Genomic DNA, 15328 nt, shown 5'->3' with positions numbered 1-15328 from the left:
TAATCGCATACTAGAACTCATAAGAGAGCCACTTAGAGTTGTCCAGAAGGAGACCAAAAGACAGACCAGAAAAATACGAAAGGAAGTTTCTAAAAACATACCTAAAAAATTTTCAAAAAAGTTATTGTCAAAGTCCCTAAAACCGTTCATTACCCCTCAAAAAACAAAAATATTTCAAACATGCCTCAGTAGACCAATTCAGACCTATCGCTGATAAGACTAAGTAACAAAAACAGAATTGCTCTCAAACGACCCGCGAGTGGTTGGCTTCGTCCGTAGCTAGCTAAAGTTTATAAAGGCTAGCTCTAGCTTAATCGATGGGGCGTAATGTGAGCGCAGCGTGGGATGGTGAGAAGGGGTGTGCACAAGGGGATGAACCAGGACCAGGGTGCGGGGATTGATGGGGGCAACGAAGTTGGGGGGGGGGTTGTCTTGTCTTCACGGGGTCACGTAATTACAGTTTGCACGATGAGCAGGGATGGGGATTTGGGGGCTGATGTTTGTTTGTGTGTGTGTGTGTGTGTGTGTGTCTGTGTGTCGAAGAACTGCCCTGTGTGTGTGTGTGTGTGGTCGAAGAACCGCCCTTCACATCATGAGAAAAAGTGTCCAAAAATTCTGTGAATCGCATACTTGCAGACTAGTGAGCAGACTAGAAAGGCTCTAAGAGAACTTAATGCCCTCTGAGCGCAACCTGTTTATCCCATGTTTGAGCACGAAAAGTCAAATGGGTCAGCCGAAAAATCGGTCGAGCAAAAAACAGCATAAAAAGACCACAGGACAAATAGAACTGTTACAAACGTTGTTTTTGAAAATAGCCGTAATAGATTAGATCTCAAGTCTCAAAAAGAAATAATGCGCTGTTGTATTTAACGAATATGTTGAAATTATTGCTGACTCTATTAGCAACCCTAAAATACTAATCAGTTAGAGTGATACACACTCATTTGACGTTATCTGTCAGTATTAAAGTAAAGAAAAGTCAATTTCAGTACCAGCAAGTTATTATTGAGATTGAGTTAAGTCACGTGTGACCAAAACTTGATCAAGCGAAAGAGCAAAAACATTCTACACAAAGAGAAGAGTGCAAAATGACGACACGCACGCAATTCAGCTGAAGTTGCATGAACGATTGAACAAACATAACCAACTAACGTCGGGCGAATGACTCTCAAACAACGTTTAGTGAGATTAGGTTTAGCGAGGTGCGCGCTGCGGGGGTGCAGTGGACTGGGGGGACTGATGTGGGGGTGGGGTGTGTGATCAATTTCTAAGAACCGACCTTCACACCATAAGAATAAGTCTCCAAAACAGTTTCTGTGAATCGAAAATTTGGAGAACAGTGAGCTGAAAGGCTCTAAGAGCACCTAATGCCCGCTGGGCGCTACCTCTCTATACAGTTTTTGAGGACGGAAAGTCAATGGGTCAGACGAAAATGGGTCAAATGAGAAATTGCATTAAGAGAATCAGGAATTATATATTTGCTACAAACTGCGTTTGAGAGCAATTAATAAACATTTCCTAAAAGGCGCTAGTTAAGTCATTTATGAAAAGTTTTCTACTATAATTCATGGTTAATGAAGATAAGATGCGATCACGCCACATAACAGCAGCTGAAGTGCGGTATCAACAGAGTTAAGGAAAGAGAGAGAGAGAGAGAGAGAGAGAGAGAGAGAGAGAGAGAGAGATAGTGTGAGATAGACAAGAACGTGAACGAGAAAGTGAAGGAAAAACCCAACCGACACAGAGAGAGAGAGAGCTAGGCAAAATTTCCATGATAGGATTCTGCATCTTTGTTTTCTAGCCTGGTCAGTAATAAAAGAAAAAAAAATGAAGTACAAAATTTAAAAGAAATTTAAAATTTCAGGAGCGTAACTAAAATCACTATTCCAATTTCGACTTCTCATTGACACGAAAAAGGTCAAAAAAGTGTGAACATTTCTTGAAAAAGAGCAAAACAATTCAAGGTATCTTAATTGTAAAAAACCAAGAGAAAGTCTATAATAGCCCTAGCTATCGCTTTCCAGATATTAAAATAAATTGCCGTTCCTATGCCATCGTTTGGAAAGTTTTTTTTATTATATAAGGAAAGTTGGTGGAACATAAACATTACAATTTAATTGTTTCCAATTTTTTAAAACTATGTACAGAATAATTTATCCATAAAGCTTGAAAAATTCAGAGGAAAACGCACTATTGGCAGAAGATAAACCAGCAACAGTTAACTTATTGCTTAGAGGCCCTACAAATTTTCATCAATATAAACGACTAATGATGGACGAATTGCTGTCGAACGACGTACGGAGGCTCGATTCTATTATAGCCTGCTTCAGTCGGGCGAGAGCTTAGAAACGGGTCAATGGGGGGCTCAAACACGAGGGCCTCAAATATTGTTTCTCTAGGTTGCATGGCTCATTAGTAACATTTAAAGTGAAACACGAGATTTTAACTGAAGGTCAATTTACGAATGCAAATCACGCAAAATTCAAAAAGTCAAAAAACTGGAAGTTAATCGAATAGTCAAAAAACAGTCGAGAAAATAATTTGCACAAGAGAGACACACAGCGACAACAATGATTACTTCAAAATTTGTTCGACAGCAATTTACAAAGCAACTAACTCCGGAGCAGTGATTCATCAATGCGGACAGAATTACCCTCTAGAGTAATGGCTGCCTTGGAAGCAATGATAATGAATTCGTCCGAGAAGTCCATGTGCTGACAGAGTCGATCGTAGCCAAAAGACCCATACAGTTCTCTCGCCACTGCCACACAGATATCGAAAGGTCTATCACGAGGCAGATCGTCGTAGATATTTCGGGTCTCGATCAAGTAGGTGTTATCGTGTGGGTATGATTTATATGAGCACTGAAACACATCACTTGCAAATTGGCTTATATTTAATTTAAAATGCATACACGGACTGATAGCGAAATTTTGTTATAGAAATGGCGGGCAGTGCAAGTGCAAGAGGGCTGCAATCAAAAGCTTTGTAGCGCAGAACATTCCGTCACCGACAATAAACTTTCCGACACAACGTTACCAGTGAAATAAGTGACTACTTTTCTTGAAATCTTGACAAATTCTAACTTCAGGAAATCAAGTTTTTATTTGTAAATTATTACCCGTTTTTTCTCGAGTTTTCTTAAAATATCTCTTCAATATCTCTTAAAATATCTCTTAAAATATCTCTTCAATATGTCTTCAAATATTATGTGCACATGTCTTCAAATGTTCAGCGGATTATGTGCGCATGTCTCTATTCTATATGGGGTTCTTGTTACATTATCTCTTCTGGAGCATGAGTGAAAATAAAGCTGCACACTTTATAGTTATAAACTGATAACTTAACTTACCGTTGTGTTGTAATTTAGTCTAAATAATGACATGTCTTATCGGCTTCTTAGCGAACTATAATTGAACATCTTTAAGTTTTCATGTAACAAAATTTAATAATTTTTTTCTGCGATAATTGTTGATTTTCTTGTTGTCTTGATCAAAAGAGGTTTCAGTTTGAAAAATAGCAGACCCCATCTACTCAAATGTCTTAATACTTTTGTTATTTAGTCGCTCAAATGGAATTAGAAAATGATGCTAGCTGCTTTTTAGAAATGGAAGGTATGAAGTGGCTAAGCATTCTGATTTATGTTTTTTTTACTTTTTACTTTCAGGCCACTAACATTCAAAAACATTTTGGGTTTCGCAGTTGCTCATATTTTTCGATTTCGTTGTTTTTTCCCATTTTCTTTCGCAAAGTAGGTATACGTCATTTTTCGGCTACAAAGGTGGCATTGTCATTTTTCTACTACAAATTGTCATTTTTCTGCTACAAAGGTGGCTCCAGCCTGATTTCTTATTAAACAAATTTCTTGCCCAGTTCAATGTTTCTCCAAGCTAGTCACTTAGTATTTATCTATTATGTATTATATTTGCTATTATGTATTATATTTGCTATTATGTATTATATTTGAGGTAAAGATAAAGCTTTTAACTTTACCGCAATTGCAAACAATTACGCCAAGAATGTGGATGAGCGGGAATGGGACATTATATGCGACCGAACATTTCCGAGCCTCTTTAAAAACAAGAGTTATTTAAGTCATTAACACCAACACCCAACCCAACACAATTCACTAGACATCACCAAAAATATAACAATTTTTTTCATTAATTATGTCATGAAATGTCAAAATTTGTAAAAGAAAAAAGCGTGCGTACAGTGAAGCAGTAAAACATTAATCAGAACCCTTCAACATTACCCCCTGCACTCTGTTATGCATTATACTTCATTGAACAGTGGAATATTTCAGACATTTCCTCTTTTAATTTAAAAAAAGCTGTCCAATATATCCCTTAGCCATTAACGGTTTATCTCATTTTTCTAAACTTTTCATCTCGACTAGTCGAGACAATTCTCAGAAAAAAGATCACCATCAATGAAGTTTAAAATATGTAAAAAGTGTTAGATAATAAATAATAAAGTCTGAGAACACAACGCAGCTAATACAAAGGATGGGAAAATTGAGTGAGCGAAGCTCAAGATCCTTTGAGTGCGCGGTCAGTTAACGTTTATCAAATTATTGGATTGAAGCTCAAACATATTAATTTTCGCAGCAACGCCGAAGCATTTAATTGACGATCTATTGCGAATTCAAAGAATTCAGCTTTAAACGTACATTGAGAGCAATCATCTACCTCTACCCACAAACACAAAATAGTTAAAATATAAACACAGAACGACGTTTGGGAAATGGCCATTGAGCAGATCAAAATAAGAACTTAACAGTCCAACAACACATGGCAACATAACAAAAACAGAACTTTACCCCATCTCAATATACTAATGTAAAATACCGTAAGTGGCTCCACATTGGCCGGATCAGCATCAGAAGTGGGTTCAAGCCCCACCTGTGTCTGAAAAATACCTCACTTCACTAAAATTTAAATACTTTACGGGTCTTGAAAAGACAACTACTTTGATTCGGTAATTTTCTATAATTCAAAATCATTAAATTCACTAAGAATTTGTAATTTAACATAACCGGCTGCACTAAGGGACAGGTGGGGTCTAATTTAGTTCGACCTTTCACCTAAGCGGATAATCAGAGGGCGGACATCGCCTTCAGTAAATAGAAATGAATTCAAATGCATTTTGGATATTTTCCGTTTGTGCACCCCCTAGCTTAGTGGGCGCATATTATCAGCACCCCACATAGGCACGTGCCAAATTTTTACATTATGATTTACTATGTCAATTGGGGGGAGCATAACGTAGTGGGGTGGGCACGAACGGAAAAGATCCTGCACTTTTGAAAACTTTGATTACACCAAATAAAACAACTGAGTCATATGAAAAGTCGGCTGAAACGAAGTAAACCGATTTTGGCACACTTTTCATTTTAATTTTAGCAGTAAACTGCCGCAAACTGAAATTTTGAATGAGATCAATTTAGATCGCGTAAAACTCAAAGTCAGACATAAAACTAAAATAATTGCATCCAGCTTTGCTCCAAATCAATTAAAAAGCAAGAAATCCTCATAAACCTAAAAAAAATAATTCGGCAGTTCAAAAGCTAGGCTGTTGCACTGCCGACGAACTACAATTATACAACTCATTCCACCTTCGCCATAAAAAGAACTTGAGCAAACAGCAATAAGTGCTCGCCAAACTAGAAACTATACTTTTTCCTCAAAAATCAGCGTTGTCCAAGCTATAAAAATCAAAATCTAAGCTTCTGTTGTCCTGGAAACAAAAATTGTTATCATAAGACAATTTATGACAACTGTTATAAATGACAAAAAAAAAACAGCATTAAGTGCACACGGAACTAAAAATTTCAAAATCAGCGTTGACAAAGCCGTTAAAATCATTGGCTTGCATTTGGTAATGTCAAGTAACTGATTGTGCTAACCCAATTGCGTTAATAAATAAGCTACAAGGTTTTCAATTTGTTTCGCTCACAATTGCTTTAACCTTAGCAACAAACATTATTTCAGAAAGAGCAACTTAGATCACTAAAAAATGAAGAACTCCAGCGTGAAAAAATAACTCAAGAGAAGTCAAAGAATGATCTGGAACAAAAGCTAACAGACGGTCGAGGATTAAAAAAGACACACACGTTTACAATAAAAGCTCACTAAAAAACGAAAATCGAAGTGGTTATCAATATTTGCAGAAACAAAGAAACAAAAGTTAGAGAAACGAAGTATCTTTTGGTGTCCGTGCAAAATGACACAGTATTAAACAAGTCAAGTAACTTGAGCAAAATCAGAACCTGAAAACTATTTCTTACTGCAGTCATAACTGCAATTAAAAACAACTGCAGTAATAACGTGTACCTTTGTTTATTAATAGCATTAAAACATTGTATCGTCCTAAAGTTAGCCAAAGTCACATTACAAACATCAAAAAGCGACCACTGCTGTAAAGTTTCCCTCAATTGTTTTTAATGCGTTGTCAAATTATTCAAAACTGACATATCCTTACTGCTGCAATTAAACCATATAATTATAAATCGATTGATAAGCCTAAACATAACCGACTAACGTCGGTCGAATTGCTCTCTAACGACCGGCGAGCGGTTGGATTCGTCAGTAGCTAGCCACGGTTAAGTTAGGCAAGCTTTAGATTAATTGAAGGGGCATGAGTTGAGCGCAGTGGGGGGGGGGGGCGCTGATGTGGGGATCTTCAACTGCACGGGGCCCTTACGGCCTGAACGATGTGCAGGGGTGGGGACTGTGGAGAGAGGGGATTGTTGTTGGGGATGGGGGTCAACCTCTACTCACCGCCCTTCACACCATAAGTATAAGTCTCCAAAACGGTTTCTTTGAATCGGATACTTGGAGAGTAGAGAGCTGAAAGGCTCCAAGAGCACTTTAAGCACTCTGGGTGCTAGCTGTTTATCCCGTTTTTGAGGAGGAAAAGTCAAAATAGAAAAATCGGTAAAGCAAAAAATCGCATTAAAAAAGACTGACAGGACTGATATAATTGCTACCAACTTCGTTTGAGAGCAATTAATCATATTCAATTCCATAGTGTCATGATCTTTCAAAAAACAGCAGAGAAAGAAATGCGCGGTAAAATCAAAAGTTCAAAGAAAATACTTCTGTCAAGGATTGAATTGGACAGAGTTTCAATATCATTTTTTGCAGGTAACTTCCGCTTGTGATTCTTTCGATAATTTTTATCTCAATTTTTTTGAAACATTGGAGAGCGCCAGCTGGAACACTGAAAGGCTGTACTTGAAAACCTACTTGAAAACAAAGTAATGATATAATAATATTTCTATAATAACATTTCTAATAAGAAGTGTCAGTTGTATTCGAAATCAAAAATGATTTAAATTTATATGAATTGCGTACTCTTTACAACCTCCTCGTAATGTCTATCTCCCATAGCAGCTGCTCAAGCCAAGCATTTTGGTATTAACAAAAAAGCAGGAAAAAGTTTAAGAGCTATTCGGCGAAAAAATGCAAATTTATTTTGGGGAGGGGTCCCATTAGAACTCGAACAGCGCGTTTTGATGGTATTTTATCAACTCAGATTCTTCTGAAGACAAGCATTAAGGACAATTGACCACTTAATTTTGCCAAGTGAAGTACAATATGTAATTAATAAAATGTTTGCCTAACATACAAAATGTAAAGGAAACCCATTTGAAAGCACTTTTGATTTGAATTCGCGGTAGAGTAGAAAGATGCTTAAGTTCGAAAAACATTAATTGACTTACATTTTTTTAAAAAAATAAAAATTGAATGCGGGGAAACCATGGGGAAACATGACTACATAAAAACGTCTCGTTGCAAACACATCAAATTTGTTCAAAAACACGAAAAACGGCTTAGAATGGCTTAGATACGTACCTTATGGATCGGCTGCCGGTTCTCAACTTCAGTAGTTGTTGCGACACAAACACACAATTGCCAATCCGCTGTGAGAGAAAATTGCCTATTGAGCTCTGGCGTTCTAACTGTTATATTGACAATGTTGTCTGCCCGACTTATTGAAGAAAACCCATCTTCCTTGTCAATGTGGTAGTGAACTAAAACGAAAATTTATTCCAGCAACTATTTAGTCAAATCAAGAGTTTTTCGATAAAAATATCACAATTCTGGTTTTTTAACCCGTAGACATCTGAACCAAGCCCGTTTCACACGGTTTTCTGTATGTAGATTTGTTCTTGCCAACAATAGGGCGCAATTATGTAGCTCAAATCATTCTTGCTACCCTGGCTTTTTTAAAGCCAATTTTGGTCGATCCATTTTTCAAGATTGAAACAAAAAAAACAAACAAAAAAGAGGGGAAGGCTGAAATAAATTTGTTTGAAAACATTTGTTACAATAAAACAAAGGATCCAGGAAAATCTTTCACAAAACCAATGAAAGATAAAGAATTTGTGTTGACGGAAAACGGCTAATATCCCTTCCCTTGACGCAAAATGTATGAAACAGGAAAAGAAACTAAAAGCTACGAATTATCAGCAATTGTCTAGAGTCAAAGTAACACGAATTGCGGTATTATTTCAGCTAAATTACACAATTATACTGAATAAAAAATCTAATCTAATCTCTATTACATTAAATACTGTGAACAAGGAGCAGACGCTTGAAAGCAATCCGATAACCGACTTTGTTACCCGCCTTTATCAGTCAATACCCATTCTTTCAACTTCGATATTTATCCACAGCCACTGTAACTATATTCTGCAAGATTTGCTCACAATCTTAAATGCAACCGCTTATCGTCAGACAGAAGTCAAGAAAAAATCCTGTCTTGTGTAAACCAAAAACGATAGAACAAAATCGAACAAAGAAACAGACCAAACATTTCGAAATCAACTCGAATCAGTAATTATATAAAACAAGATATACCTTATCCCTTTAACAATTTATGTCAGCAAAAATTGTCTAGAGTCAAAGTATTACATATTGGAGTACAATCTCAGGTAGAATACAATATCACTATATTCAACTTTTGAACTGAACTCTATTTCATTCATAATATGAACAATTAGCATTTGGTCTACTTAAATTCGATAACCCATTTTGTGGCCCGCCATTATCAGGCGACCCCATTTCTTTCAACTTTGATAATTACCCCGACCCTGTCATTATATTCGGCACAATTTGCGCATCGTATTCATCACTTCTCTCGTTTTAACTACCGAGTAACGTCACTCGGAAGTCAAGCGTAACAATCCTGCCTTCTCTAAACCAAAAAACGATAAGGAAAAGTAATACGAACAAAAAAGCAGACTAAACAAATCGAAGTCAATTCGATTCAGTTGCTATATATAACATGATATACCCTATCCACAAAACTATTTGTTTAAGTATAATTTCTCTAGAGTCAAGGCATTGCAAATTGAAGTACCTTTTCCGGTAAACTACACAATTATACTGAATTCAAATTCTGATCTGATCTCTTTCAATATTATGAACAATTAGGATTTGCTCTACTTAAATCCGATAACCGAATTTGTGGCCCACCGTTATCAGTCGATCCCTATTCTTTTAACTTTGATAATTACCCCAAACCCTGTCGCTATATTCAGCAAGATTTGCACAACAAATTCAAAATTTCTCTCATTTTAGTTACCGAGAAACGTCAGTCAGAAGTCAAGCGTAAAAATTCTGCCTTGTGTAAACCAAAAAAACGATAAGGAAAAGTATAGCGAACAAAGAAGCAGACTAAACATCTCAAAATCAACTCGGATCAGTTACTAAATCTAACATGACATACCCTATCCAATAAACAATTTATTTCAGTAACATTTGTCTAGAGTCAAAGTATTGCAAACTGCAGTACATTTTCAGGTAAATTACACAATTACACTGAAATCAAATTCTAATCTGATCTCCTTCAATACTATGAACAATTAGCATTTGCTCTACTTAAATCCGATAACCGACTTTGTTACCCGCCTTTATCAGTCAATCCCCATTCTTTCAACTTCGATAATTATCCACAGCCACTATAACTATATACTGCAGGATTTATTCACAATCTTAAATGCAACCGCTTATCGTCAGACAGAAGTCAAGAAAAAAATCCTGTCTTGTGTAAACCAAAAAACGATAGAAAAAAATCGAACAAAGAAACAGAACAAACTTTTCGAAATCAACTCGAATCAGTAACTATATAAAACAAGATATACCCTATCCCTTTAACAATTTATGTCAGTAAAAATTGTCTAGAGTCAAAGTAATACATATTGGAGTACAATCTCAGGTAGAATACAATAACACTATATTCAGCTTTTGAACTGAACTCTATTACGTTTATACTATGAACGATTAGCATTTGGTCTACTTAAATCCGATAACCCATTTTGTGGCCCGCCATTATCAGGCGACCCCATTTCTTTCAACTTTGATAATTACCCCGACCCTATCATTATATTCGGCACAATTTGCACATCATATTCATCATTTCTCTCGTTTTAATTAACGAGTAACGTCACTCAGAAGTCAAGCGTAACAATCCTGCCTTGTGTAAACCAAAAAACGATAAGGAAAAGTAAAACGAACAAAAAAGCAGACTAAACATATCGATGTCAACTCGATTCAGTTACTATATATAACATGATATACCCTATCCATTAAACTATTTGTTTCAGTATAATTTGTCCAGAGTCAAGGTATTGCAAATTGCAGTACATTTTCCGGTAAACTACACAATTAAACTGAATTCAAATTCTAATCTGACCTCCTTCAATACTATGAACAATTAGCATTTGCTCTACTTAAATCCGATAACCGAATTTGTGGCCCACCGTTGTCAGTCAATCCCTATTCTTTTAACTTTGATAATTACCCCAAACACTGTCGCTATATTCAGCAAGATTTGCACATCAAACTCATAATTTCTCTCATTTTAATTACAGAGAAACGTCAGTCAGAAGTCAAGCGTAAAAATCCAGCCTTGTGTAAACCAAAAAACGATAAGGAAAAGTAAAGCGAACTAAGAAGCAGACCAAACATCTCAAAATCAACTCGGATCAGTTACTTAATCTAACATGACATACCCTATCCAATAAACGATTTATTTTAGTAACATTTGTCTAGAGTCAAAGTATTGCAAATTGCGATACATTTTCAGGTAAATTACACAAGTATACTGAATTCAAATTCTAATCTGATCTCCTTCAATACTATGAACAATTAGCATTTGCTCTAATTAAATCCGATATCCGACTTTGCGGCCCACCGTTACCAGTCGATCCCCATTCTTTCAACTTCGATAATTACCCCGAACTTGTCACTATATTCAGCAAGATTTGCACATCATATTCGTCATATTCACCAACATCATATTCACCAACAGTAGGGCGCAATTATGTAGCTCCAATCATTCTTGCTACCCTGGCTTTTCTAAAGTCAATTTTGGTCGATCCATTTTTCAAGATTGAAACAAAAAAAACAAATAAAAAAGATGGGAAGGCTGAAATAAATTTGTTTGAAAACATTTGTTACAAAAAAACAAAGGATCCAGGAAAATCTTTCACAAAACCAGTGAAAGATAGAAAGAATTTGTGTTGCAGGAAAACGGCTAATACTCTTTCCCTTGACGCAAAATGTATGAAACAGGAAAAGAAACAATGCTACGAATTATCAGCAATTGTCTAGAGTCAAAGTAACACGAATTGCAGTATTATTTCAGCTAAATTACACAATTATGCTGAAAAAAACTTCTAATCTAATCTCTATTACATTAAATACTGTGAACAAGGAGCAGACGCTTGAAAGCAATCCGATAACCGACTTTGTTACCCGCCTTTATCAGTCAATCCCCATTCTTTCAACTTCGATATTTATCCACATCGACTGTAACTATATACTGCAGGATTTGCTCACAATCTTAAATGCAACCGCTTATCGTCAGACAGAAGTCAAGAAAAAAATCCTGTCTTGTGTAAACCAAAAAACGATAGAAAAAAATCGAGCAAAGAAACAGACCAAACATTTCGAAATCAACTCGAATCAGTAACTATATAAAACAAGATATACCCTATCCCTTCAACTATTTATGTCAGTAAAAATTGTCTAGAGTCAAAGTATTACATATTGGAGTACAATCTCAGGTAGAATACAATAACACTATATTCAACTTTTGAACTGAACTCTATTACATTCATACTATGAACAATTAGCATTTGGTCTACTTAAATCCGATAACCCATTTTGTGGTCCGCCATTATCAGGCGAACCCATTTCCTTCAACTATGATAATTACCCCGACCCTGTCATTATAATCGGAACAATTTGCACATCATATTCATCACTTCTCTCGTTTTAATTACCGAGTAACGTCACTCAGAAGTCAAGCGTAACAATCCTGCCTTGTGTAAACCAAAAAACTATAAGGAAAAGAAAAACGAACAAAAAAGCAGACTAAACATATCGAAGTCAACTCGATTCAGTTACTATATATATAACATGATATACCCTATCCATTACACTTTTTGTTTCAGTATAATTTGTCCAGAGTCAAGGTATTGCAAATTGCAGTACATTTTCCGGTAAACTACACAATTATACTGAATTCAAATTCTAATCTGATCTCCTTCAATACTATGAACAATTAGCATTTGCTCTACTTAAATCCGATAACCGACTTTGTTACCCGCCTTTATCAGTCAATCCCCATTCTTTCAACTTCGATATTTATCCACAGCCACTGTAACTATATTCTGCAAGATTTGCTCACAATCTTAAATGCAACCGCTTATCGTCAGACAGAAGTCAAGAAAAAAATCCTGTCTTGTGTAAACCAAAAAACGATAGAAAAAAATCGAACAAAGAAACAGACCAAACATTTCGAAATCAACTCGAATCAGTAACTATATAAAACAAGATATACCCTATCCCATTAACAATTTATGTCAGTAAAAATCGTCTAGAGTTAAAGTATTACATATTGGAGTACAATCTCAGGTAGAATACAATAACACTATATTCAGCTTTGGAACTGAACTCTATTTCATTCATAATATGAACAATTAGCATTTGGTCTACTTAAATTCGATAACCCATTTTGTGGCCCGCCATTATCAGGCGACCCCATTTCTTTCAACTTTTATAATTACCCCGACCCTGTCATTATATTCGGCACAATTTGCACATCGTATTAATCACTTCTCTCGTTTTAATTACCGAGTAACGTCACTCAGAAGTCAAGCGTAACAATCCTGCCTTGTGTAAACCAAAAAACGATAAGGAAAAGTAAAACGAACAAAAAAGCAGACTAAACATATCGAAGTCAACTCGATTCAGTTACTATATATAACATGATATACCCTATCCATTACATTATTTGTTTCAGTATAATTTGTCCAGAGTCAAGGTATTGCAAATTACAGTACATTTTCCGGTAAACTACACAATTATAATTCAAATTCTAATCTGATCTCCTTGAATACTATGAACAATTAGCATTTGCTCTACTTAAATCCGATAACCGACTTTGTTACCCGCCTTTATCAGTCAATCCCCATTCTTTCAACTTCGATATTTATCCACAGCCACTGTAACTATATTCTGCAAGATTTGCTCACAATCTTAAATGCAACCGCTTATCGTCAGACAGAAGTCAAGAAAAAAATCCTGTCTTGTGTAAACCAAAAAACGATAGAAAAAAATCGAACAAAGAAACAGACCAAACATTTCGAAATCAACTCGAATCAGTAACTATATAAAACAAGATATACCCTATCCCTTTAACAATTTATGTCAGTAAAAATTGTCTAGAGTCAAAGTATTACAAACTGGAGTACAATCTCAGGTAGAATACAATAACACTATATTCAACTTTTGAACTGAACTCTACTTCATTCATAATATGAACAATTAGCATTTGGTCTACTTAAATTCGATAACCCATTTTGTGGCCCACCATTATCAGGCGACCCCATTTCTTTCAACTTTGATAATTACCCCGACCCTGTCATTATATTCGGCACAATTTGCACATCGTATTAATCACTTCTCTCGTTTTAATTACCGAGTAACGTCACTCAGAAGTCAAGCGTAACAATCCTGCCTTGTGTAAACCAAAAAACGATAAGGAGAAGTAATACGAACAAAAAAGCAGACTAAACATCGAAGTCAACTCGATTCAGTTACTATATATAACATGATATACCCTATCCATTAAACTATTTGTTTCAGTATAATTTGTCGGGTCAAGGTATTGAAAATTGCAATACATTTTCCGGTAAACTACACAAGTATACTGAATTCAAATTCGGATCTGATCTCTTTCAATATTATGAACAATTAGGATTTGCTCTACTTAAATCCTATAACCGAATTTGTGGCCCACCGTTATCAGTCGATCCCTATTCTTTTAACTTTGATAATTACCTCAAACACTGTCGCTATATTCAGCAAGATTTGCACATCAAATTCATAATTTCTCTCATTTTAATTACCGAGAAACGTCAGTCAGAAGTCAAGCGTAAAAATCCTGCCTTGTGTAAACCAAAAAACGATAAGGAAAAGTATAGCGAACAAAGAAGCAGACTAAACATCTCAAAATCAACTAGGATCAGTTACTAAATCTAACATGACATACCCTATCCAATAAACGATTTATTTCAGTAACATTTTTCTATAGTCAAAGTATTGCAAATTGCAGTACATTTTCAGGTAAATTACACAATTATACTGAATTCAAATTCTAATCTGATATCCTTCCATACTATGAACAATTAGCATTTGCTCTACTTAAATCCGATAACCGACTTTGCGGCCCACCGTTATCAGTCGATCCCCATTCTTTCAACTTCGATAATTAACCCGAACCTGTCACTATATTCAGCAAGATTTGCACATCATATTCATCACTGCTCTTATTTAAATTATCGAGTAACGTCAGTGAGAAGTCAAGCATAAAAATCCTGCCTTGTGTAAGCCAAGAAACGATAAGGAAAAGCAAAACGAACAAAGAAGCAGATTAAACATTCCAAAATAACTCGAATCAATTACTATATATAACAAGGTATACCAACCTAATAAACTATTTATGTCGTTGAACTGATCAGCACTCCCAAAAAAACAATACAAATACAAAATGACAAAAAATAAAACCCATATTGCAATTCGAAAACAGTTAATCTGAACGTCCAGAGGGATACAATAACGTTTAATCAAAAACGTGAAAACTATAAGGAGGTTGCACACCAAAGAAACTCAATCTACAAAACCCACCCAAGTAGTGACGATTAATCAATTGTTCTCCACGCCCCTTTAACGCCACTCATGCTGTTATTTACTATCTATAACTGTAAAACAAATGGGACACTAAGCAACAGACAAAACAAAAGTAAAAA

The 15328-nt window shown here is 35.7% G+C and overlaps 1 protein-coding gene across 4 annotated transcripts in view; it reads right to left on the bottom strand.

Annotated features, from left to right (window-relative positions):
• The window catches only part of LOC142342667 (uncharacterized), an 80483-nt gene that overhangs the window by 45642 nt on the left and 19513 nt on the right, over positions 1-15328 (bottom strand). For 2 of the 4 annotated variants that reach the window (XM_075394134.1, XM_075394135.1), the window contains 3 exons: positions 7860-8038; positions 4851-4910; positions 2618-2864 (listed from right to left, as the gene is read on the bottom strand). In XM_075394134.1, the coding sequence (XP_075250249.1) occupies positions 2618-2864; positions 4851-4910; positions 7860-8038 (486 nt within the window). The remainder of the gene's footprint in view (positions 1-2617; positions 2865-4850; positions 4911-7859; positions 8039-15328) is intronic. The other 2 variants (XM_075394136.1, XM_075394137.1) reach the window with 2 other exon arrangements.

Source organism: Convolutriloba macropyga, chromosome 7, assembly GCF_964194025.1.
Source record: "Convolutriloba macropyga chromosome 7, txConMacr16.3, whole genome shotgun sequence".
In the NCBI taxonomy this organism is placed as follows: Eukaryota; Metazoa; Xenacoelomorpha; order Acoela; family Convolutidae; genus Convolutriloba; species Convolutriloba macropyga.
Note: the sequence above shows the minus strand (reverse complement) of the source record. Positions and strands in the feature narration are given on the sequence as shown.